General features: G+C 37.8%; 1 protein-coding gene and 1 long non-coding RNA gene across 8 annotated transcripts in view; one reads left to right on the forward strand and one right to left on the reverse strand.

Moving 5' to 3' along the window:
- Window positions 1-7,981: 7,981 nt before the first annotated feature.
- TRPS1 (transcriptional repressor GATA binding 1) overlaps window positions 7,982-23,817 on the reverse strand; it is a 213,619-nt gene continuing 197,783 nt past the window's right edge. For 5 of the 6 annotated variants that reach the window (XM_053974092.1, XM_053974084.1, XM_053974108.1 and 2 more), the window contains 2 exons: window positions 19,472-19,594; window positions 7,982-14,301 (listed from right to left, as the gene is read on the reverse strand). In XM_053974092.1, coding sequence (XP_053830067.1) covers window positions 13,240-14,301; window positions 19,472-19,594 — 1,185 coding nt within the window. In that variant the 3' untranslated portion in view covers window positions 7,982-13,239. The remainder of the gene's footprint in view (window positions 14,302-19,471; window positions 19,595-23,817) is intronic. The other variant, XR_008436424.1, reaches the window with a different exon arrangement.
- On the forward strand, window positions 13,559-14,370 carry LOC128805428 (uncharacterized). Of its 2 annotated transcripts, none has more exons than XR_008436432.1 (2): window positions 13,559-13,648; window positions 14,292-14,370. It is a non-coding gene; the product is annotated as an uncharacterized LOC128805428 (long non-coding RNA). The 2 variants fall into 2 exon arrangements; XR_008436434.1 differs by having other exon boundaries at window positions 13,564-13,648; window positions 14,200-14,370.

Here is a 23,817-nt window from a genome sequence, read left to right on the forward strand (position 1 = left end):
GTTGGTTTTCAATTCTGTTTAAACAAGTTTTAGAAACCTCACTCAGAATGTTTTATGGAAAGCTACATTTCAAGGGGTTCTGAAGACTTCCAGTGAATAATCTCTTCAAAAATTTTTGCTTTCCAAATAAACACTAAATTGCTGTAATCCAAATTGAGAAGCAAGAATCAGGAGATCGGGCTTGTGGTTTCTCTCACTATAAGAACGTCGACAGTGGGTAAATCCTTCTTGCACACACCTGAGGATTCACTGGTATGAACTCACAGACATAGTAATCTGAGATACAGGTTATGTGTTTGCTGTGTCTATGACATATCTTCTTTATTCAGTTTCCAAATCATAATTATTATGGAAGTTATTTAAAATATTCTAGGCCAAGATATTCCATGTGTTTCAGTCACTCAGCTTCAGATACATTAAAAAGAGGTCTGAGTTTCAGAAAAAGTAGTTGCTCAGTTGCTGAAAAAGCAGCTGTAAATTATTTTAAAGCATAATCACAAAAGATATTCATTTTTGAAGACTATATCCTTAAAGTACATGTGGAACAGTGCTACAGATGTGTAGTATGGTCATTCTTCCTTCTCTCCTTTGTGCTTTGCTTTCTGTGGGACCTCAGGGAGTCACATAATTTTAAAATTTACTACAGAGGGGTAAGGATTTTGGTCAGCATTCTACAGCTCTTAATGGTTCCTGCTTCCTCCCTGTTTAGCAGATTCCATCAGTACTTAACAAACCAAAGCCTGGTGTGGGTGGAATTGGGCAGTGCAGGTGAGTCCATGGGGTGAGGGTGGGTAGTACGAGGAGTTGAAGGTGCCCAGCAGGAGGACGAAGGAAATTCAGCATCCTCAAACATGTCTGAGTGGGTGCTGCCCTGATGTGCCCCAAGCACACCCAGACCTCCTCCCATCCTCAGACCTCCCTGCTCTGCTCTCAGAGGTCACCTCAGCAGGGAGAGCTGGCAAATTGGCTGCTGTGCCAAACCTTCTCATTTCACAGTCCCATAAAGCTCTGCAGAAATGTGATGTCATAAACTGAGGCAGATATCAAAATATGTCCAACCCTGCTGTTCCAGCTGTAGTAAAGGTTAGTTCTGCATGAGGAGGCAGGGGGGAAAGTGGCTGCTTTACTTGGCTTAAATTAATCTCCTACCCTGTGGCAATACGCAGTTTAGGGAATTTGGAGCTGGAATTTTCAGAGGCAAATCACTTTGGGAAGGTGGATAAAGCTGCCTGCTTTGCTATTATCAAACTCTTTGCATCCTTATTTAAAATGTCTAAATGCAAAATGATGATGAGCTTTCAGTATGTTGCACAAAACAAAAGCACCTGCCCCTCCTCTGCAGATTGCTCCTCTCTGCAACTTTCTGGTGTTACCCCAGGCCATCAGTGGTCCAGAAGTTCCAGTCTCAGGTGACTATTGAGCAACCACAGAACTTTGTCTTAGTAAATTAGTATTAATTATTATAAAAGTATCAAGGAGAAGAGGAATACCATGAATTGAAGAGAGCCTGCAATTTTGATTCAAATCAGATGTTTTGGTGGTTCCATAGGCAAAGCCAGGGACAATATTTGGGACAATTTTTCATTGTCAAATAAAAATTAGCATTTTTTTTCTATGCAGAGGTAAATTATGCAGCAATCAGTGATGATCTGTATGGGGCAGAATGGAATCATAGGTGAGACTGAGATGGAGAAAGAAGCAGCAAAGGAAAAAACTATGAAGAAAAAAATGTCTACCTAATGAGCAGTAAAAAATGTCTACCTAATGTCTACCTAAAGGGAGGAACCCTTAAACTTTCACCATCCCATTCCCTTTATGTTCTTGTCTTCTCTCCTGTAGTGATTTATTTTGGTGAGAAGTCTGCAGTGGTTTGCTCTGGAGTACAAGGGCAGTTTAGCAATAGGTTTTCTACTGGCATGGGCCAAGTAAGTACTTGAGCTAAGCAGTTGGTGGATGTAAGAAAATATCACTACTTGTGAGGAAAATGTCACTACAGTGTAAGGAAAAGCAGACTGTTTGCAGTTGTGCTACTGAAGGACAGTTCAGCCATGGCCACCAGGGGAAGAGGGGGGATCCCTAGCAGCTGCTGGCACAGGGAAAAGAAGGTCTTCAGGGTGTTGCAGCTGTAGTTTTACTCCTCATCCTGTATATAGACCTTGAGCAAAAAATTTCAGTGTTGTGCATAGATGTGAATCTGCTCTAAACCAGGACCAGTCCAGCTCCCCAGACTGTAAGTTTCTGAACACTTTAGACTGATAATAGCTGCCAAGAAAAATCTCACACTGCCTTTTTCCACATCACTGTCTGCTCATTTTACCTCCACTTACCGCTGACACAGGTGTTTTTGTCACTGTGCTGGGAACTGCATCAGGGAATTCATGGGGGTTAAAGTCAACTTTCTGGGGCAAGTGGGAGACACAAATATTTGTGCTAGTAGAGGGAAGAGAGCAAGAGTAGAAGAGAGAGCAGGGCAGATAGGAGTGGGTCTGCAGCTTTTGGCAGGATCTCCAACTTGCAGTGTTCCTGAAACTGTTGTCTCAGGCAGCTGATGAAGAATGAGAAAAGGCCTTGTCTTACCCAAGGCATGTTCCCAGTAATCAACATCTTGTGCAACAGCAGTCAGATCCAACACTTCCCATAGTCCTTGGAACTTTGTTATCCTTTGTGCCTTGTAAATAGCCTTATGAACTTAGGAATAACCTTTAATTCGTACGTTTGACAACTATTATATTTTGTTGAAGTTTTTTTTTTAATATAATCACATATTTCACTCTTGCTCCATTAATACTTTTTCCAGTTCTCATGTTCCAATTTGAAATTCCAATTTTTTTTAAAATTTTTATTTTATTTTTTATATTTAGGCTTTCTGGTGTTCTGCTGTCAAATATCTTTGTCAACTTAGACTGTATGCAAGGTAAAGCCTCCCCTTTTATGCGTGCCAGTAATTCATACAGCTCTAGTGTGCTATTCCATGTCTCCTCACCAGCAGCACAATCTCTCCAGGAAACGGAGAAAGCTGGCTTAAGTGCAAACTTGGGCTGTATAGGTAAATCCATCTTTATAACTTTTTCTTCTGTTTAATCTGAAACAATTTATGTAGAAAAGTTAATACTGTATTTTCCATGAAAAGTTTTTTTTAATATACTAGTTTGCCTAGCACACAGAGAAGAGGGTTTGCATAATATAATGACTAAAATCATCACAGAAATTTCTGGCTTTAACTTGAAGGTGTCATCAGAGAATGATTGAGTGAATCTTCAAATACAAGAATCATATGATTGGTTAAAAAGCTGCACTTAGATTTTTATTTACTAAATAGTTAATGTAGTTCACGGTCTGTTTGTAGAGTGGCATGGATGAGAGAGCTAGCAAGAATATTCATTTACATGTGGAACAGACACAAATCAGGATTTTCTACTGTCAAACCAAAAACTTCCTAGAATGAGAGCTGAAATAAAACTTATTAAGTTCTAAGTAAAGCTCATTAAGTTGTGTTGAAACAAGTCCTTTTTAAGAAGTGAAGTTTTCAAAACAGCACTGAGGTTTTTTTGTGTTAAAATAAATAATCTTTGTCCTTTTCTGGGCAAGAAGAACTGGGTTGTCTCAGAAGTGGTGGTAATCATAACAGCTTGGAATGGATGGCTATGTTCTGTGCTATGAAACTGGAAGCATGGGAATTTTTATTGTTGTCATTTCTTCAGTTGTCTTACCAGAAACCAAAGATTTGCCCACAAAATTCATAATATAGGACAACAGAAACTAGGACTGTGATCTATTTGATCAAGTCCAGACATCTGCTATGTGCATATTGTATAGCTCTGTCTACAAACAAGCTAAACAATAGGATCACCACAAACCCAGTAGCAGAAAACATTTCCTTCTTCCTAAAGTCTATGTCTATATGCAAGATGGAAATAAAACTGCTTCTGTCTTTACAGCTTATCTAGAAAAACACAGCAGATTGCGGATATCGAAATACCAGGTAAAGCTGTTCCAGCCACCCTTATCAGACAAGGGGAACGAGTCAATGGAGGCAATGACAATACCAGCCAATCAAAAGTGATCAAGGCCATTTTCTGGTCTTAGGAGACTGGGATAATTCTGCTTGGAAACCTGCTGCTCCCCCAGAATGAGCCCACGCACTGAAGCAGTGTGGCAGGTGCCTCAGGATTTATCCCATGGCTCTTGGTGTTTGCTGTTTTGTCTTTAGGGAATGGCACAACCCATTCCTGCCTCTTCCCCTGAGACCTACCTCTTCCCCTGAGACCTGCCTCCTCTGTGATAATTCCCCAGCTGTGCATGGGACCTGGATGGGGGCATGTGCTGGCCCTGGACAAAGCACACTAGGGACTGCTGTAGCCACTCGAATTTCTGGAGTCATTATCCAACCCCTATGCATGTCCCTGTCTTGATTTATAGAGAAGTTTGCCAGAGTTGTGTTAACAAGTGTAATAGCAACGTCAGTGCATCAGCAGTCTAGCATGTTGTGCTTAATGATAGAAGTTAATGTATAATTACAAGGGATATATTGCAGTGAGTTATTATGGAAATATAAATAGATGGAAGAACCTTTGTGCTCCAGTTAAGAGCCACGTGTTTAATGGGGTATTGTGTACTTGCATACAGCTCTGGTTTCAGAGGCCTGTGTATTAGAGAACTCTTAATATGCTGCACCATTTCCATCTACAGATGCATTTCAGGTTGTTTTGGCCTTTGTCTCCAAATGCTCCCCACTGTATATACTACACTCATAAGGGAGAAACACAAATTAACTGGATTTGTGAGCATTTATAATCACAGAATTATCTAGGTTAAAAGGGATTTCTGGATATCATCCAGTATGGACCCTTCCAGTGGATGGCTATGAACATCTAATAAGTTCCTGCTCTAAGCATTCAACTGACTGTCTCAAGAAAATGAGGATCATATTTTGCATTTACAGTTGAGTGTCCAAAGTATTGCAATGTGAATGCCACCCTTAGGGAACATTAGCTTTGAAAAATCACCTTACCTTTCTGAAAGGATTTCAGATCTCTTACTTTCATAGCCTGAAATCTTTTTCTTTTTTTTAATCAGACTCCAGAAGGGAGGAAAATACTTAAATTTGATTAAAAGGGAAAGAAAATATTCTCATTTTACTTTCCAAGATATTTTCTTTAAAAAAGTAAATGCAAAGTATGTATCCAGTTCCATTCCTTAAAATCATCGTTTAGAAAGCCTTCCTGATCCAGTTCTACACACTTTTATTGTCTTATTTTCTTAAAAGAATGCTACAATGAGGAGATGGCTAACTTAGCTTTATGTCGTGGCTTTGCTTTTTGTGTTACAAGTAATAAAAGAAATTATTTCATTCAGAAATAAGGCCACAGCAGCTGCGTTGCCTTTGCCAAAAAAAAAAAAAAAAAAAAAAAAAAAGAAAAAAGAAAAAAGAAAAAAACAACAACAACAACAACAAAAAAAGTGCACATCTGTGGCAGATTTAAGCCATCATCTTTACAGAGTCATAACCAAAGGTTTTTTGGTTTTCTTAAGTGTATAACTTTCCTATTCTTTTAAATGGTTGTATTTCTTCTCTGGCCAACTCCTCTGACACTGTATCAGCACCGATGGTGCTTGGAGGTGGGTGCTTGGAGGTGGGTGACACAACTGTCACTGTATCAATCTCACCATGAAGCTGACAATTCCACAGGAGCATTTGGAGCTGAATCAGACAGTTCCACTGACATGGCAACCACAATGTGTGAAAGACACTTCAATTCCTTTGGATGCGTAGGAGAGACTTTCATTTACAGAAAGAACCCACTGACACTCTTGTTCGGCACATAAGGATTAGTCAGACTCTTCATGGAAATCAAAGGAAGCTGGTGTCAGTACAAACTCTACCTCCATCAGGTTTCAGGTGTCCCAACTGTCCAGCCTAATTGCAGATCACAGTTAAACTTCCAGTGAACAGTTTCACTGAGATTCTGTTCCTTGATTTTATATCCCCACTGTCAACAGTCTTATAAAGACAGGTTTGTAAGAAAAGGTTGTAAGAAAACAAGGCCATTTCTAATAATAGAATACTCTTGAAAGAACCCCACTTCCCCTCCATGTGGAATGAAGCACCCTGCTTATTCATTCTGTCCATTTTCTACTGCATTAACACCTATTCTAATGTTTGCTTTCTTTTTTTCAATTTAAACTTCATACATTTATAAATCTCATTGGATAAGGGTCAGAACCTGCTGCTAGCAGATGCACTGTCTTTTCTATTCTCAGGCTCGCTGAACTTGGGACAACAGTTTTAACCTACATCAAGAGATGACAGTAGTTAAAAGGAAATAATCAAGGACACTGCAGCTAGAACAAGAAGTCCCTAGTTCTTGGCACAAATTTAAACCTTACAATAGCATATTAAGACCATAACTATGTTGGTGTGCATTTATATGAGCTGCTTACTTGTGTAGCTGGTGTTGTAGGAAGAAAGGCATTAATAATGCAAGTAGACTGTACAACTAGCGGAACCACAAAGGAATACTTGAGGTCATCAGCTCCTACAATTATGAGCTCAGTTAAGTATCTGGAGATAGAAGTGCACTATTAAACACTTTTGAACTCTGATTAAAGATATACTGCATTGGTCAGGGATAGTTTTATAGTTATAACAGACATTTTGATTAAATATTGTTATTCTCAAAATATTTTCTTAGAATGTCATTTTAAAATTTTAACTCTCTGTACATATACGAACTTTCTCTCTGCGTATATGTATATAGAGTTTTCTATAATACTTACTTTGGTACAGACACTCTATAGAAGTGTAAGAATATATATATACATATATATGTATGTATATAGTCTTACACAATGCATAGTGACCAGCTTTTGTATGTAGCATCTTTTTCAAAATGCATAGTTGATGTCTACAAGACTGGTTCTGCTCACATATGAAAGCTTTTTTTTTTATATGCTACAGTTATTATTTTTATTAATGTCAGGAAATTAAAAAGAGACTGAAAATGCATGGGGTTTTACATCCAAATTCACTGGAAGAATGAGTCACAGAAGTTATTTTTGGCATGGTGCTTTTACAATTAAGCCCTAACCATCATAAACAGATTTTACCATTTTGTATTACTTTAAAACAATATTCTGTGTGAGAGTGAACAAGGTCTCAACCATGGGGATGATACAAAAGCTATGGAGAAAGGAAATTACAGCATAATGGAAATGATGGCTGGAGCCACACCACCCAGATCTGTTTGCTCATCCAAACAGAAATGCCAGGCTGAGTTGATTTGGTCAGTGCTTTGGTTGGGACCTCTGAGGAAACCTCCAAGGTTGCTGAAGGAAGTGGTGGCAGCAACGTTGTAGGTGGTATTCTCTGTTCTTGAGCGACCACTGCATCAATAACCTGTGTGATGGGAGCCAGCAGGATTTCCTGGAAGAGCTGTGGCCATAATGTGAAACCACGGTCCTGAGTATCAGGAATTATTTCACAACCATCATGAACTTTATATGAGGAGTAGACCTGGTGACCCTGGGTACCTGATCACATTTCAGTATCAGCCTTTCTTTCATAATTTCTCCAAACTGTTGAAGTATTTCCTCTTCCTTGGGACAGGAGAATAAAATCAGTAGTGTCATGCCAGAATAATGGAGTACTGCATAACATTCAAACTCCATTATAAGAGACTTTTACTCAAATCCTGTCATTAATTTGAATGAGATTGGATCACATGTACAGCCCTAAGTACAGAAGGACTGTGACAGGGCTAATGTGTTTTTGAAGGAGCTCTTCCCTTTCCATGCCTGTCCCATCTGAGCAATGCTGCCATTGCCTTTCAGCCATAACCACCAGCCATTACTCAGAGGTGCTGTCAGCCCCATCGTGCTCCCAGAGCAGCTCCACTCCAGACTGTTCTCCTCCCCAACCCCACTGCGGTGTAGTGACACCATGAACGTTACCTTCTCCCCAGAAACAACGACACAAATCTGATTTATAACTGGTGGTAAAACTTTATTATTCAAGTTTAGATGTAACAGACATCTTTGCTGCCTGAAGATTGTTTGCATAAGAAATACACCAAGAACATGTTTGTGAGTAGAAATGAACATGCACTATGAAAACCAAAAAACAAAACAAAACAAAAAAACCCGAAACAAAACAGAACAAAAAACACATCCATGTGTTGTAAGGACAAAACATTAAGAGGCCAGCATTCTAGAGTCAAATCAGGGCTACAAGTTTAATGATGGTTTTTAGCAACATGAAGTCATTCTTTATGAAGCAATTTTTTTTCTTTTTTTTTTTTTTTTTTCTTTTTCCTGCTGGTGAATTTTCTATAAGCTAAATTTACAATGGCATTTTGAGATGTTTCCTTTTCTCCTGTTCTCCTACACAGAGCTCAGAGGCCAAAATGATAAGAATGGAAAACTGTGGTAGCTGTCACGATGTTTTTACTTTACTAAGTGTAATTTTGCTTTCCTAGTAAAGGAATTTTGCTAAGTGTAACAAAGAATCAAATGAAACAGGTATTTATCTGGCTGTCAGCCATTTAATTACTTTTATCCTCTTAAAGTAAATTGGGGTGTGTGCGATTACTACACAAGTAGCATCTCCCCAGCTGCCAGCTTTCCAGAGTTGGCTGAATGAAATAAAAACTGTGAGGAAGAGGGTAGTGAGGAATCCTATTCTGAGGTGAGAAAATTAAGTAAATCATTTTACTTGGTCCATCTTAACTTTAGAGAAAACTTTAGAAGGGATTTCTTGCTTATCTATCACATTTGGGATATGCTGACAAATTGCTCACTGCTCTTTGCCAAGCATAACTGTCTCCACAGAAGCAGAAGGAAATATATCTATCCTTCTGGCTGCAAAGAAGTGACCTTCTAATCTCCTTGGCTTTTCCTGACCAGTATTAGGAATTAGCATGTTAAGTCAGCCAAGAAAAATCAATACAGGAGCAAAAATGAGAATATATTTGGACATACTGGGCAAAAAGCTGATGGTAGACAACATCCTTAGCACATAAAGCAAGTAGTTATGACTACAAAACAACAGTGTCCAGTCCAAGGGTGGACTTGAAAGTCTGTCCCTGAACTGAGTACTAATCCACAGTTGCCAAATCAGTTTTTCCCATTGCACAATCACTATGTTTCAGCACTATATACAATTAGCATCAGTCACTTGTCCTGCTGCCCCCCTAACTGCAAAAACAATCTATTGCTCACAGGAGACTCACAGTCTCCACCTTTTGAGATGTCTCAATTTTCTCTCCCTTTAAAACTGTCACAATAGAAAACAGTGCCTTTTTTAGGCAAAACCAAGATATGTGCATCCAGTGTCTTTCCCCCTTTCTGGACAGTGCATGAAAAATTAAGGGAGGAGTTTCATCAGCACAGTGGCAATTAGGTGCAATACTTCTTTTGGAAAGCAGTCTAAATTTGGCACCCGAACACAAACTGTGCTCTGGAACATCTTCATCTCCTGCAGCATTGAGGGGGCAGCAGCCATGAAGTGACAGCTTAGAGACAATCTGGTTTGCAGATGATGTCACAGGATGGCTCCATCTATACAGAGAGTTACTGAAAACACTGTGCCTGTTCCACAATCTGATTAGTGACAGGCACCACAAATCCTCTAGTTTTGAAACATCTACTTATTTGGTTGTCCAATCTGAGATACATTTTAAGATCTTACACTACCATTCCTTTACTAAGAGAAGTTCACCACCTTGAAGCTACTAACAAACTGAGAATAAAGACTGATTGTTTGAAAGTTCAATTTTTAGTGCTGTAAGTTGATTGAAATGCAGTGGGTGCAGCAATTGTGTGTGCTAACATTGGTTTCCATCTGAAAGGTATTAGATAAGATTATTCTTTTCCAGTGTCAGGATTTTTTTCTTTTTATTAGTACCCATTGTGAGGGGGTCTGGAAGATGGATGGAGTCACCTCTCTTTTGTTAAGAAACAAAACTGTCCTCCCCCTATCCCAATCAAAGAGAACAGGCTACAGCAAAATCCCATTTCTTAAAAAGCAGAAATCTTAGAACATCTCAATATGTCATGGCAAGAACAATGAACTTTTTTTCAAATTTTATTTGCATCGTCTAGGTGTGCAATAGTAACATTCAAAGCTCTGTCTTGTTCTTTGCACTCATAAGATTTCATTTCTCCTCATCCCCAAACCCTGATATGTGTATTTCCTGTTAATTTGCCTCTGCTTCTGAGTTTAGAAAGAAGTGTTATGAAGTTCAGGGTAGTGCTCAAGTCTTACAATGCACATGTCCCTCTAAAATATTTTGCCATGAAGATGCAGCTTCTATCAATGAAGAAGCTAGAGGAACTGGTGCGTCTTAAGTGAAGCAAGTCAAACCAGTAACTACTGGAAATTGGCAGGCAGCTACCTTTGAAGCCGATAAAAATCACTGCTTACTGAGTATAACATCTTCCTTGGAAAAGCTGAAAAGGACACACACTGGACCCTGACGTAACAAAACGAGGGCAATCTATTTCAGTCCCCACAGAAAAAAAGAAAAAAGAAACAGAAAATACCCAACAAAAATAAATCCACAAAAACCAAGTCAGAACTTATTATTGGAGAACAATAGTAAAAACATAACCAGACTTTGTCACTGGTATCAAGCTGGAGATTCATCTAAAAAACAGAAGAAGAAGAATGTGGCCCAACATCCTTTGCTAACCTAGAACACTACTGAAGGGTTACAGAACTCAACCACAGCAGATTGAGTGGGATGTTCCATATGCTGCTCACCAGTAAAGAAGCAATGGGTGGAGCAGGAAGGAATGCAGCCTAATGCTGAACAATAGCTTGTCTGTGCCTAACAAATCAGAGAAACTGTGCAATAATGTTTCACCTCTGTGAAAATATAACACACAAATACTGCCAAGGTCAGTGAGACCTTTGGTGATCAACTGTGTAAGTGCCTCTCATACTTGGTGATGTTTGTTGCCAGCTGCTTTAGGCACATTATTTCTCAAAAGACTATCAAAGTGCTGAATGTTTAGGCCAGTTCCCTCCTGGTTTTCCTTTTGCCAACCCCTATAAGACATTTCCTATCACCTCTCCTTTTGTTTTCCACCTCCCTGTTTATCTGGTTAAGTATCTTAATAAGTGCACCAAATACTAGAAGGGAGAGTGGTGAGACTCAGTAAGTTAAACACAAGAACTTTTTTTTTTCTTTATGATGCTTTAGTTCAATTACATGAAAATCTGAGAAAGGCGGCATGTAAGTGAGATCAGAATAGGACCCTTTACGTATAATCTCAAGAGAGGACTTAGTCCAAAGATATTTTTATAGAACATTTTAAACAATAAAATGCATGAATGGAGAAATAAAAGACAACATAATATCAGAAAGACATTTTAAACTTCATTCGCTGCAACATTCATGAACCAGTTGAGCTACACCTGCCATCCAACCATAAGGAACTAAGACCCTGCACTGCGAAAAAGAAACAAACCCAAACAAAACAAAAAAGCAACTGCGTAATATTGTAAAAATGGAGTGCAATGCTACTACAGAATGCAATAAAATATCAGTGCTGCATCGTCGAACAGCACTTATGAAAATAATTTCTGAAATGTTTCTTCTGAAACACAGACAAAGCAATAAAAAGAGGATATATGTTTATCATTTTAAGCATAACAATGTGAGTTAAGAGCTTAAGAATACAAAAGTACTTGGAATGAATAGTGCTACCCTTTTTTCCTAAGTAGGCATAAAAATATTTTCATTTCCTTCTTGTTTTTCATACCATTAATATCAACAAATTTCATTCATTTCATGTTATCGTTTACAACTTTAATGCACACACACAGAAAAAAAGATACCTACTGCAATAGAAATAGTTGCTTCATTACCTTGTTTGCTACATTTGCAAATGTAAACAGCGAGGCAGAGCCAGAACTGACTCTAATGCATGATGGAATATCTTTGTTGCATACGTACACTGTAGAAAATAATTATTCAATATGTCAGGCACCATTATTTGAAATGTAATACATTAATATTTACTAGAAAAATAAGGTTTTTTTCTATTTGTTCTCCCAACTTCTTTAATGAAATAAGTTAATCTGACAGTGCATCCAGTAGCTTGTAATATCTTCTACATCCCTGTGGCAAAACAATAAACTACTGGTTGGGACAATATAATGAAAATGATTAAAGTCAGTTCTTGTACACCCTTGTAGCAAGCATGGAGGCTCGTCTAACAGCACCTTTAACCAATTATTTAATATTTAGTTATTTAGCCCTATTTCCCTGAGCAGTTATGCTGAGGAGCTTTCCCTTCATGGATAGTTTTTAAAAAGCTTTAAGTATTAAAAAGTACTATGAAGACATTTAATGCTACTTAGCAAAAGCTGGTATAAGTCTACTGAAGGGATTGACTGGTATGTATAGCAATGTTAAGCCTGTGGAGAAGTAACCTTAGACTTTAAGGTTTAGAAATGTAATATATTAAAAATATATTAAAATAAAATACAGCAGGTTACCTTATTCTATGCAAATTAAACCTGGAATGTGGCTTCTGTATTAGAGAATTCACTTGCACAAAATGGTTTTCCTAGACTAAAGTGTGCCAGAAAGAATGTAGTGATAAAATGGTAGCTAAAAATCAGCTGAGTCTGAGAAACACATATATGACATTGCTGCCAAAGCTCTGAGGACAATATGATCCTAAGGCATGTTGTAGGGCAGAAATTTGCCCAAATTAAAGAAAAGAAAATGACTTTTTAACTCTGTATATTTAACATGTCTAGTTCTTATATACAATGTGCATATGTTCACTACACCCCTGCAGCAGTATATACATATACACATCTTTGCACTCTTGCCAGTTATGTCTCTTACACAACAGCAAAGGTATTAATTGTCCAGTAAAATTTTCTCAAGGTTATTCGGCATGATTCACTGCATTCTGGCTAGCTTTGGTGGGCCATGTCCCACTGAATTATCTTCCTCCCCTTCTGGCCACCATCCAACTATTCTTTTTTCTTGGTAACCCACTCATATAAAAAAAGAAAAAAAAAAAAAAAAAAGAAAAAAAAAGGGAAAAAAAAAGGAAAAATAAAGAAGAAAAAGAAAAAAAAAAGAAAATAACAAGGGATTTAATATTGGATAAGGCATGCTCTCTATATGAAGTGCTTTATAGGTCTTCACAAGACATTACAAGCTATTGAATTCCCATCAAGGAAACCTATTTCTGTTTAATTGTGCTAAGTGCTAAGGTTTACTCTTTAGGTTTTCCATTCTTTTCAGCTTGTGCATTGTTCCTGTGTAGGCCCCTCTGGATGTGAGTTGTGAAGTCATACTTGTCCGTGCAAAGATGCTGGCATATGCTGCACTGGAAAGGTCCACTGTCACCATGGCAACTCATATGCAATGCATACATCACTTCATCCAGAAAGACAATGCCACAGTGCACACACTTGGTAGAAAGTTCATCTTGAGTACTTCTATCAACTTTCTCTGTTTTTACTACATTCAAGGGACCTTCATTTTTTACATTTGGTGGTGCCTTACTCTTTTCCTTGGAGGCACCATTTGCAGTTGGCCCAGGTCTGGAATGCTTTATCGCCAAATCTAGAGGAATGTCATTGTCTGATCCGACAGCTGAAAAATGAGGAGGCAGATTAAAGGTGGGATAAGGCACATAGTTTTGGCAAGGATTTGGTAGGCCAGGCACATGACTCAAGTAGTGTGGATTCCCAGGAACAGACAGCTTATATTTACTCCAGAATCTCAGCCAGTCAGCTTCACTCTGAAAGTCATTGTGTACAAATGGAAGTCCAAAAAGTGGGTACTGGTATTTTTCAATAGGGCTTCCAGGTGGAGAATAGTTTGGATGTTTCACAGGTCTCATGTATTTTTCTATTGGGCTGCCTCTCTCTGAGCTTCCTTTCCCTTCTGATATCGATGAACTGTTTCCTGGGTCTCCAGTACTTTCCTGAGGACTTTTTATCTGAATGTGCAAAGGTTGCATCCTTTTGTGAATATCCAGAGTTTGGCTGACCAATATTGGCTGCTGAGCAGAATGGCTTTTAGTCAATGAACCTGGGGCCTCATATTTACTGAGGCTGGGAAGCTGAATTTCTCTCTGATGACCTTCTGGTAAATGATCCTCTGACCTCCTCTCTAAGGGGCTTCCATTGACTTGCTCCTCACTGCTACCCCTTTGCTGTTTGTTTAGCTGCTCAGCCTGAAGTGCCTCCGGGTTAAGGCGCTTTCTTGTTCGTCTCCTAATGATCTGTTCACCATTGTTCTGTTTAATGATGTTTAAAGGCCTGGGAGTCTGCATGGAACACACAGAGAATGAACAAAAGGAAAAAAGAAAGACACATTAAACAAATCTGTGAGACCACGCTCATGCAAATTTATCTTTTCTTTCGTGAAGAGCTGTATTACAACAGTGTTACGGGAATGACCAAATTTCAATCCAAATGCTGGTTCATGGCCCCTCATGCTGAAAGTAAACTATAAAATGGCTTATTTTATCAACCTGAGTCAACTCTCTTAGACATCCTGTACCTATTTACTTAAAAAGGCATGAAGTAGCCAAGCTGTCAAACCATTTATTACCTCCTACTCCTAAAAAATTCTGGGGAGACATGTTGAAAGTGGGTGCTGAGAGCTGGGGGTGAGGTGGGAGATGCAAGGCCCTATGCACTAGTGCTGTTCTGTGCACCGTGCCACCAGAGCTGCTCCCGGGCAGGGGCTTGCACAGCTCCCACTGAGACAAGAACTTACCTTCATATTCACCCTGCTCTGACGTGGACAGAAACCACAAGCACACACAGGGCTTGCTGACCACCATTGCTGTCACACAGCAAAAGGGCTGCAGGTCCACTGTGTGCTGAGTAGGAAGATGGTGGCCAGAAAGGGACTAAGAAAGATGGAGAAGAAAGCCCAGGAAAACTATGCACCAAAAGGTCTGCCTCTTCTTTGGTATCAACTCCCTCTCCTTCACCCCAGCTGCATTGCTTTCTTAGTGTTACTGATGGGCTACTAAGTCATGAGGGAGAAAAGGCATCAGGCAAAAGGGATCTGTAAAGAAATAAGCATCACAAAGAGGCAGAGGGAAGAACAAGTGAGGACATCTGTTTTCATTTGGTACTACCCCACACCAGCTCATGTTAAGTGGCCTTTTTGGAGAAGAAGTGAAAATACTTTGTGTGGAAAACAAAAAAATGGTACAAGGAAAGACAGCAGTTAGGTTTCCTTTAAAGGCTCCCCAGAGAAAAACAATAGTATCTGAATGAAAAATGGTGCTGCACCATCAGTATGTTTCTCTACTGGGCAGATGGCAGAACAACAAAAACTACCTACAAGTCATTCAGTTTGGTGTGTTGGCAGCTGACATTTTTCTTCCCAAAGGCACACAATCCTGTTTTGGTTGGAGGCCAGAAAAGTGCCCTCCGCCCCAGTATTCTACTCATATGTTTATTTAGAAATTTTAACATTGTTTTTAAAAGCAGATTTAATTTTGGCTTACAGTCAATATCCAAAGTAATCTGTACCTTGAATATAACTAGATTTTTAATATATTCATAACTTCAAGCTAATATGAAAACATCCAGAGCTGGAAGAACACCCATTCTATTATATGCAGAGATTTAGTCTCTCTCTTGAGTTGCCATATTCCACTCCTTTCACTCATTTATTTTCTCACAGTTGGGTTACTCTTAATGGTTAACTACACTTTAGATAGTGCAGCTATTTTTTAAGATTTTACTTTCTGTTAAAATGTTGAATCAGAAGTATATACACACTTTGATTTACATTTTTAATAAGAGAAATTTAAACTTGGCAGAAAAACAGCACCTGAACCAGCCTCCTCACGCAGATCAAAGTTGAGACAGAATTGTGTTAAAAAAATTACAATATTTTCTATGTAAATTCTATTCAGATAAAGATTATAGTTTGATCAGGCAATAGCAAATTAATATGCACAAGCATATACTTTTTATTATAAGGTCTGTATAATTTCCTTGCCTTTTTATGACAATTGTAACTCAGATGCTGTGTGAGATCTTACAACATTGTTGTTGCTCTTATTAAACACTAAACACTACAGACCATTTTTATATGGCTTCCAGACAACTCTCCAATATTTTGGAAATACTTTTAGTCTTACTCTTCATGCTACAGGTAGGAAGTCTGATTATGGAAGTAGTTGAAAGAAACATCTTCCTATCTGAGATTAGGGACCCTCACACACTTACTTGAGGCTCCAGCTATTCAAAGTTATTGTAGGTTCAACTTTAAAATTCTTCAGTTTGCCAATGACTGTGCTCATCTGATTAAACCAGCCCTTAGATGATTAAAATGTACTCTTTAGTGGTGTAAATCTACTAATTTTCCTTATTCATAGTAGTAAGGTGCAGATAAAAATATCCTGTGTTTGGTTACAACCAAGGCAAATAGAAAATTTTAAGGTCATTTCTTGATTTTCAGTGGGACATTAAATTTAGAACACAGTGGAAATATTACCAGAACTTTACTTTTAAAATGGCCTATGTCAGATCCTTAATTATATGTTAGACATAATAAATATTTCTGCCATCTCTGTATCAACTTGCAGTCTCCCCAGTCCAATAATAAGAGTAAGTGAAAAAAAAAAAAAAAAAAAAAAAAAAAAAAAAAAAAAAAAAAAAAAAAAAAATTCAACAAATGCCTCAATAAATTACTGTGATGACATTTCTCAAATTCCATGGGAAAGTGGATCCTCCTCTAGACTAACCCTAGAATATGCTGCAATTCTTCATTGAATTAGTCCAAGGATGTTTTCAAGGAATCACCATGGAACAAAATGTAGCGTTCCATGACCAAGTTCAAGCTATTTAAAAATGAAGGACAGCACCACAATAATAATGGTCAAATTCAATAATGGTTAACAATGCTGACTCTGGGGCGACAGCAAATGTGAATATTGTGTATATGTTTGCATTTTTTCACTAAAACATACATATGATGCATTTTTTCACTAAAACTATTTTAATAATAGACACTTGGATTATAATTACACTTTTAAAAATATATTTGATTGCATTAAAGGAGAGAAATGTGAAAAATGTGGCAAGTTTAATGTCAATTACCCCTTAGATAGATGGAACATTTTTGAAAACACACTGAAAAATTATTCAAGGCTATCATAGAAATAGAAATGTAACTTATAGCAGAAATCACTACCATGTTAACATCTGTCAGGTACTATCACCTAGTAGTATCTGATAGATCAGAGATTTTTCTTCTTATTAAATGAAAGTGAAAAAGGGACCTTAGGCTTGCATCAATGAGGATGGTAGTGTTAGATAGTAATAATCCAATCAAAAGGGAGCTAAGAAATGTGCAAACTACTACGGGTGAGTTTTACTCAGCAGTGTAGCATAATTTAGATGAACAGGGGTCTTACAGAAGGGAATTCTATTCACTCGATTTTTTATAGTTTTGGGCATTTCCCTAATAATTGCATCATCCTGGACCTCTTAATTCAAAACCATGTGTCCAATACATGACACATACTGCAATTTTTCCTGAACAGACAGGCAGACAGATAAAAGAAACTTTCATCTTTCTGGTGTCTACCTAAAGAGTATCCTTTTGCATGGGATTGTGTCAAAAGGTGTCCCAAAGGAGACATTTGTTGGATTATTTCAGACTCCCACTTATAAAGGAGTTGCTATCATACCACAGCAGAGCAAGGCATAATGAAATTCTTTTCATTTGTTTGGTCAAAGTTCAATTGAAGACATTAATGTCAAATGTCCACTGAATGGCAGTTTATTGCCATGCTTAAACAGTGGAGCTTAGAGATAGTGCCAGCTTCTTGCTTTTGAGATGCATAAAATAAACTTTGACACTGTATTTCTAATAAATGTTGCTGGAAGTACACTAGTTCATAAGGATGTTCCAAGTTGTGCTTGAATTCAAAACTGATCTTTGAATAGCTTTTATCTATTCAAAAAGTTTTGCTGAAAATCATGGTAAGATCCAACACTACAGCTGAGAAAAGTATACTTAAAAAAAGGAAAATAGAGTCTGCAAATGGAATTTCTACAAATAACCAGACTCAAATGTCAAATAAAAAACCCCAAACTTTCCTTCTTAAAATCTTTGTGTATGTTCACCGCTGATCAATTTCCTTAAAGTAGATATTCTATCTCCAACTTTGAGAGGTGTCCAGGAAGATGATACCTGGAGCAAGACCCAGCCAAGATGCTGGCCAAGGCCATGTATTAGTCCATCTTCTCAGATATTACTGGCCTGACTGGGCTATTTTGGGCCTTAAAAACAGTGAATGACCCCAGAATGACACAGATGGCAAACAGAACCAACCCCTCAGACTGGTGATGGTCGTACTCCTTTTGAATTTTTTTTTTTTTCCTAGTAAATGGGCTGGTTTGGCAGGATGTTGCATAAACAGGATTATTGTATGAGCAGCAGACAAGACCATTGAGAAGCTTGCATCTCCAATTTATTTTCTGGAAAACATTTTTAAAAATGCACACTCTCAGTCACCACATTTATTTCTAAGCTAGGCTCTAAGCCTGATCTGATACATTGCCCTGGCAAACTCCCAAAGACTACCTCGGTTTCCATTTCTGAATAATAGTAACACTTTTTAATTTCATAGGAATGTTGTAAAAATTAATTAATTGGTCACCTGACTCACTTATGTATGCCTATTAAAGACAGCAAGGATAATATTCAACCAGTGGGTCTTAACCTAAAAGATTCCATGCATTTTGGCACTGATCCAAGGAAATAGTTCAGCATGGCTTTCCTGGACGTGGACCAGAGCATTCAACATCTTTCAGGATCAAGTCAAGTGTCAATAAGACGAAAACCAATACAGACAGACCATGATTATTATTTATTTCCTGACTGATCCTGAGGGATGGTGAATCTTCCCCTCACCAAGTGATGAGTGCCTTAAAGTGAATAGCTTCCTTGTTGAGATATTTATCTTTAAGAACTGTAGAAAAAAGAACACAAAACTCCACCACCCCATATCTCCAGGAAATTTACTATCAAGAATAAAGGAGGTAAGAGATGTCAAAGTATACAAAAACTGTTTCAAGAGATATTTTAATATAGATGTGATGTCTAATTTCAAGAATTTTGGTCTTTATTATAAGGACTCTAGAATTTAGAGAGCTTTCAGCACAATATCTTAGATGCCTTGAAAAGCAATTCCCAGTAAAGAAATAATTTTCTCCTTATTTTGTATCAAAATAATTAAATGCATCACTGGTCATCTCAAACACATCTACTCACAGCATCCCAGGCTGTTTCATAATGAATCACAACAGATCCCAAAGTGACCATTCTGCAAAACCCTGTTAGGAAATTAACTGCAGGCCAGGGAGTGGTACTAATCACACAACCAGGCAAGACCACAGCTGCCCAGCTTAGCTGTGCAGCTCTTTTTCCTACTGAACAAACCGGTAAGTTCCTCCTACCGAGTGGAGCTTCTGGTAGAGGCCACACGCGTTGCATACATATCCACCATTTGCATTCTTTCGCCAGAGAGAGGTCTTTGTGGTCAGGCAATTGGCACAGAAAACACCCGAGCCTCTACGTCTCTGAAACAGGGAAGAAAAAGGGAAAAAAAACAGGTCAGAGGTGAGTCACATGAGCTGTGGAGTTAGGACAAATCAACACAGGAGTTTTGTCTCCAGACTGGCAACAATGACAGTATAAAACCACACTGCCCATAATGAGGTCAGGTTCAATTGTGCTTAATAGGCACCACTGATTTTCATTATAATTAACCCCAGAGTGATGGATGAGGTGTGTGAAACACCAAAGCCTTTTCAGAATAACAACTTTAACTTTTTGAACTTCAGGTTTTCTGCATTTAATGATGGTTTCTAAACAGCAAATTCTGAAAAAAAAATCCTTGGAAGCTCACAGAACATTCTGTAAACTCTCCTGGTTTCACAACAGATTATTTCTTTAGCTCTATTTAAAAGTGTGATTGATAACAAGAATTCTGAAACACCACCAGTCAATTAATTACAGTTTGTACCTGTGTGATACTAATTCCATTAACAGAGATTATATTTGAATACATGATACAGTCGTTTCCACTTATTTCTGAAATCAGTATAAGCTACCATACAATCCTGCAGCCCACTGTGAACAAATAAAAGTACAGTATTCTTGAATGAGACCTGTTCTGAACTTCATTTGAAGCCCCAGAAAACACTGTCTTGTTAAGAGATAGATTTAATTATTTTATTTTACTCAGGCAAAGGAGGGCACAGTGAAGCTTCCCTAAATACAAACTGATTTTAACCAGACTGAGCTGTGCATTCATCAGCTTTCATAATGATCCAGGAATATTTAAAAGTAGGCATGTTTATGAGTCTTGCTCATTAAATTTTTTCTATGGAGTAATGATTTCATTAAACTTCTCATTTAAACAAAAGTCAGGCTGTGTTTGTGGGCCCAAATACTAATAAGCAGGAAATGGAATTCTTTTGCTGAGAAGAAAATCTGAATTTTAACTCTGTTCCCTTTTATCAAAAGGAAAAAACGATCAATAAGAAACCTTCACCAACTAAGATAAGAATGAGTGAGTACAGGGAAAACAGTCTGAGTGAAAACTAATTTTATTATAAATTAAAAATACTAACACTACAAGTAAAAATTTCAGGGTTTCATAAAATTTAAATAATTTATTTAACTTTAGTTCATACTGAAGAAAACTGGTGTTCATGCCAAAAAAATACAATGGTTATAATTGTACTCTGATACATTTCAAATGGAAAGCTTTCTGCAGACATAATTTTGGCTTCAAGACTGGAACACTTTCTTGGCATTGAAAGGGCATTTGATTCATCGGGTGTTTCACAATGTATCACTAAAAAGACCTGGTGAGCAGCCAGTTCCCTATAGGGTAATTTTTCCATCCAGATGCAAGTGCTATCAGAGGCCCTCGTCAGCTAAACTAATTATGATCTTGCATTTGCTGATGCCTGCTCACTCTAACATTCGACATCCTCCATTAATCATCAATACAAGGAAAATGAATGAAACGTAAAGAAACGAGGGCTGGTAAGCTGCACAGCCATAAAAATCTGAAATGAGTGCAATAATTTAACAAGATTGGGGAAATGTTTTTAGTGAGCACAAAGTCAGGCTAACAATTGCCCTTTTAAACCAAGAGCACAATTTCATTTGTAGAGCAGGTTGTGGTACTTTAAAGTGATACAATAAAATCCAGATTGTCATAAAGATAATCTCTCTCTCACCCCCGTATATCATCCCCTATTTTGTCTCTTAAATCAGATGAAGTAGTATATGACATTTTTCTCAATGTAGCTAAGGGGGGAACTAAATGGTAGTTGATGTCCTTCAGCAAACGTCTAACTAGTTATGCATATAAGATGAAGCTCGCGGTGGAAAGGTGCGCTCGTCTGCAAGTATATTGAAGGTCCCAATTCTTTTTGTGGCTGGATATCCTCGACCAGCTTCACCTGGCTGCTGAAATATTTTCCATCAGAGTACAATAAAACTCTCACTAGACTAATCCCAATTTGGTCCACTTGGAGGGTGAGAAGTTTCCAAGCGGAAATGACTGTATATGGCCAGGATTCAGTTACAACTGCAGAACTGTTCCTTTTCATTCCTACTTCTTGTCTGTTGGCCTATAGTTTCTTGGTGTTCTGTATTAACCAAGTGGAGTCTTAATCTGAGTCAGTCTTTCCACCGTTTTGTTTCTGTTCGTGTTCCCTGAGTTTGGGAAATACCCTCTACAAAGTCATGAAAGACTATTAAAATATAGAGAGAGCAGTCTAGTTTGTATGCTGCATTTCTACACACCTGAAGGGGGAGAGAAGGCAAAGTCACACGGAAATTTTCATTAAATGCAATGGAGCTAGTATATCTACAAAACATTGACAAAAGCAACTCATTTTTTCTCTCTTTACTAAAGAAAGATCTGATTCAAACTGGGTATTAGTTGCAATGACTACAGCTGACAGCAGCCTACAAAATAGATAATAATAGCTGTATGTATTGAAATCCTATATCTCTGCTTATTCACTACTTGCAAGTAGTCAAGATAAACATCCTTTCCTAAATTTAATGCAAAGTATGTAAATTCCTCTTTTAGATGTTCTATGTATTGCATCTTATCTTATTTCTGTACTATTTAAGGACCTTACAGTATAATCAACATTGATTATTTCAGTACTGAAGTGTTTCAATATAGCTTACATATACTAATAAATGAAGGATTGAAACATCTCTGGAAAAACTTAAATGCTGCTACTTTGTTGAGCATTTTGGTTGCGAAACAGCTATTTATAGTGGGGACACACAGCTTTAGAATGGATTTCCTGCCACAAAACAGGATTATGACAGAATTGGACTAAAGATTCTTGACTCTCAGATGCTGCTAACCACAGAATGGACCTGCTTGTCAAAATACACCTCAGAAATTTTGGTGTCTGCAAGAAAAAAAATGGAGGGCTTTTTTTAAAGCCTACAGTGTAGTAACCTTATTATCTTAAGCAAATAGTTTCTTAAAAAGAAAAAAAAAAAACCAAAAAGCTAGGTCTTCTCATATACCAAATTTTCAAAGTTATTGGTCAGCAGAATTATTTATATTTTTTGTTGCTAAATGTTCATTAGCAATTCTGCTGTTAGTCATGGTACTTCTGCATGGGTCTGTTTGGCTTTGCCTACTCATCACTTGAACTCGTCAATAATACTGGCCAATATTGCTGCTTTTCTGGGTAGTCTTGCAAAGAAACAGGCACTTGAGCTCAAATCCAGCAAGCCTGTGCAGCAGCTATGGCCCACAGCCCCCATAAAACCCAGCCATGGGCTCAAGTGCTCTGATAAGCACCACCACTACCGTTCTCAAGAAATATGTTAGAGAACTTTTGCTCTCCTTCTAAGGTGATCTTACCACAGTTAATTTCTTAAATCAGCATAGTAAATGTAGGTCAACATGATTCTCATGACTCTATATATCATGAGAGAGTCTGAGCCAAAAATAAAAAGGTTTCAGTCTGTGATCAATGCCACTAGCACTAGCTGGAGTTATCAATGAAATTGTCATGTACATCCTTGGAAGAATAAGCCAAAAAGGTCTAAATAACTAAAATATGTATCTACTAAGTCAAGCTTTAATCATCTGGGGCCTTACAGCCACTACATTACATTCCCAAATCCTGAAGGGGCCAGTGCAAAGAAAAGCCTGTCTCTATTTCCATTCCAGTTCTGAGGTTTGGGCGTTTAATATCACAGTTGTCTCAAATCACATTAGGCTGAAACTTGGCGTATGTTTTTGTCAGCCCAGATGTAACTTTTTTTTTTTCTTTCTTGGTACTGAAAACTTTATTTAAATCAGTTCAGCTGTTTATAATTTGGAGATTGGCCAAACTGGGGGTGGGTGGAGAGGAGATTTCAAGTTTTTCAGATAACTTTCTAACAAATCTACAGTCAGAGTGGCTTTGCTCTGGGAAAAAAAAAAAAAAAGTATGCACACATTTTAGTGCAGTAGTAGCAAAGGAACAAGTGGATTATTATTTTTATGTAGCTAACTTATGAAAATCTGTAATTATTCACTGAATATGTCTTGCAGACCTCTCTATTAACTGTTTCCCCTCAGTAAGAACCATGATGAAAGCATGAAATTGCATAACAACCCTTGATATGCAGAGTATTTACTCATTTTTTATGGTTTCATATCTTGACCATTTCAAATTGAACAAGTCTGAAACTTGGTATATACAGCGTCAAGCCCGAATGCCTAATTTTTTTTTAACTCCTTAGATGATTTTCACTAGCT

Source organism: Vidua macroura, chromosome 1 (assembly GCF_024509145.1).
Source record: "Vidua macroura isolate BioBank_ID:100142 chromosome 1, ASM2450914v1, whole genome shotgun sequence".
Taxonomy (NCBI): domain Eukaryota; kingdom Metazoa; phylum Chordata; class Aves; order Passeriformes; family Viduidae; genus Vidua; species Vidua macroura.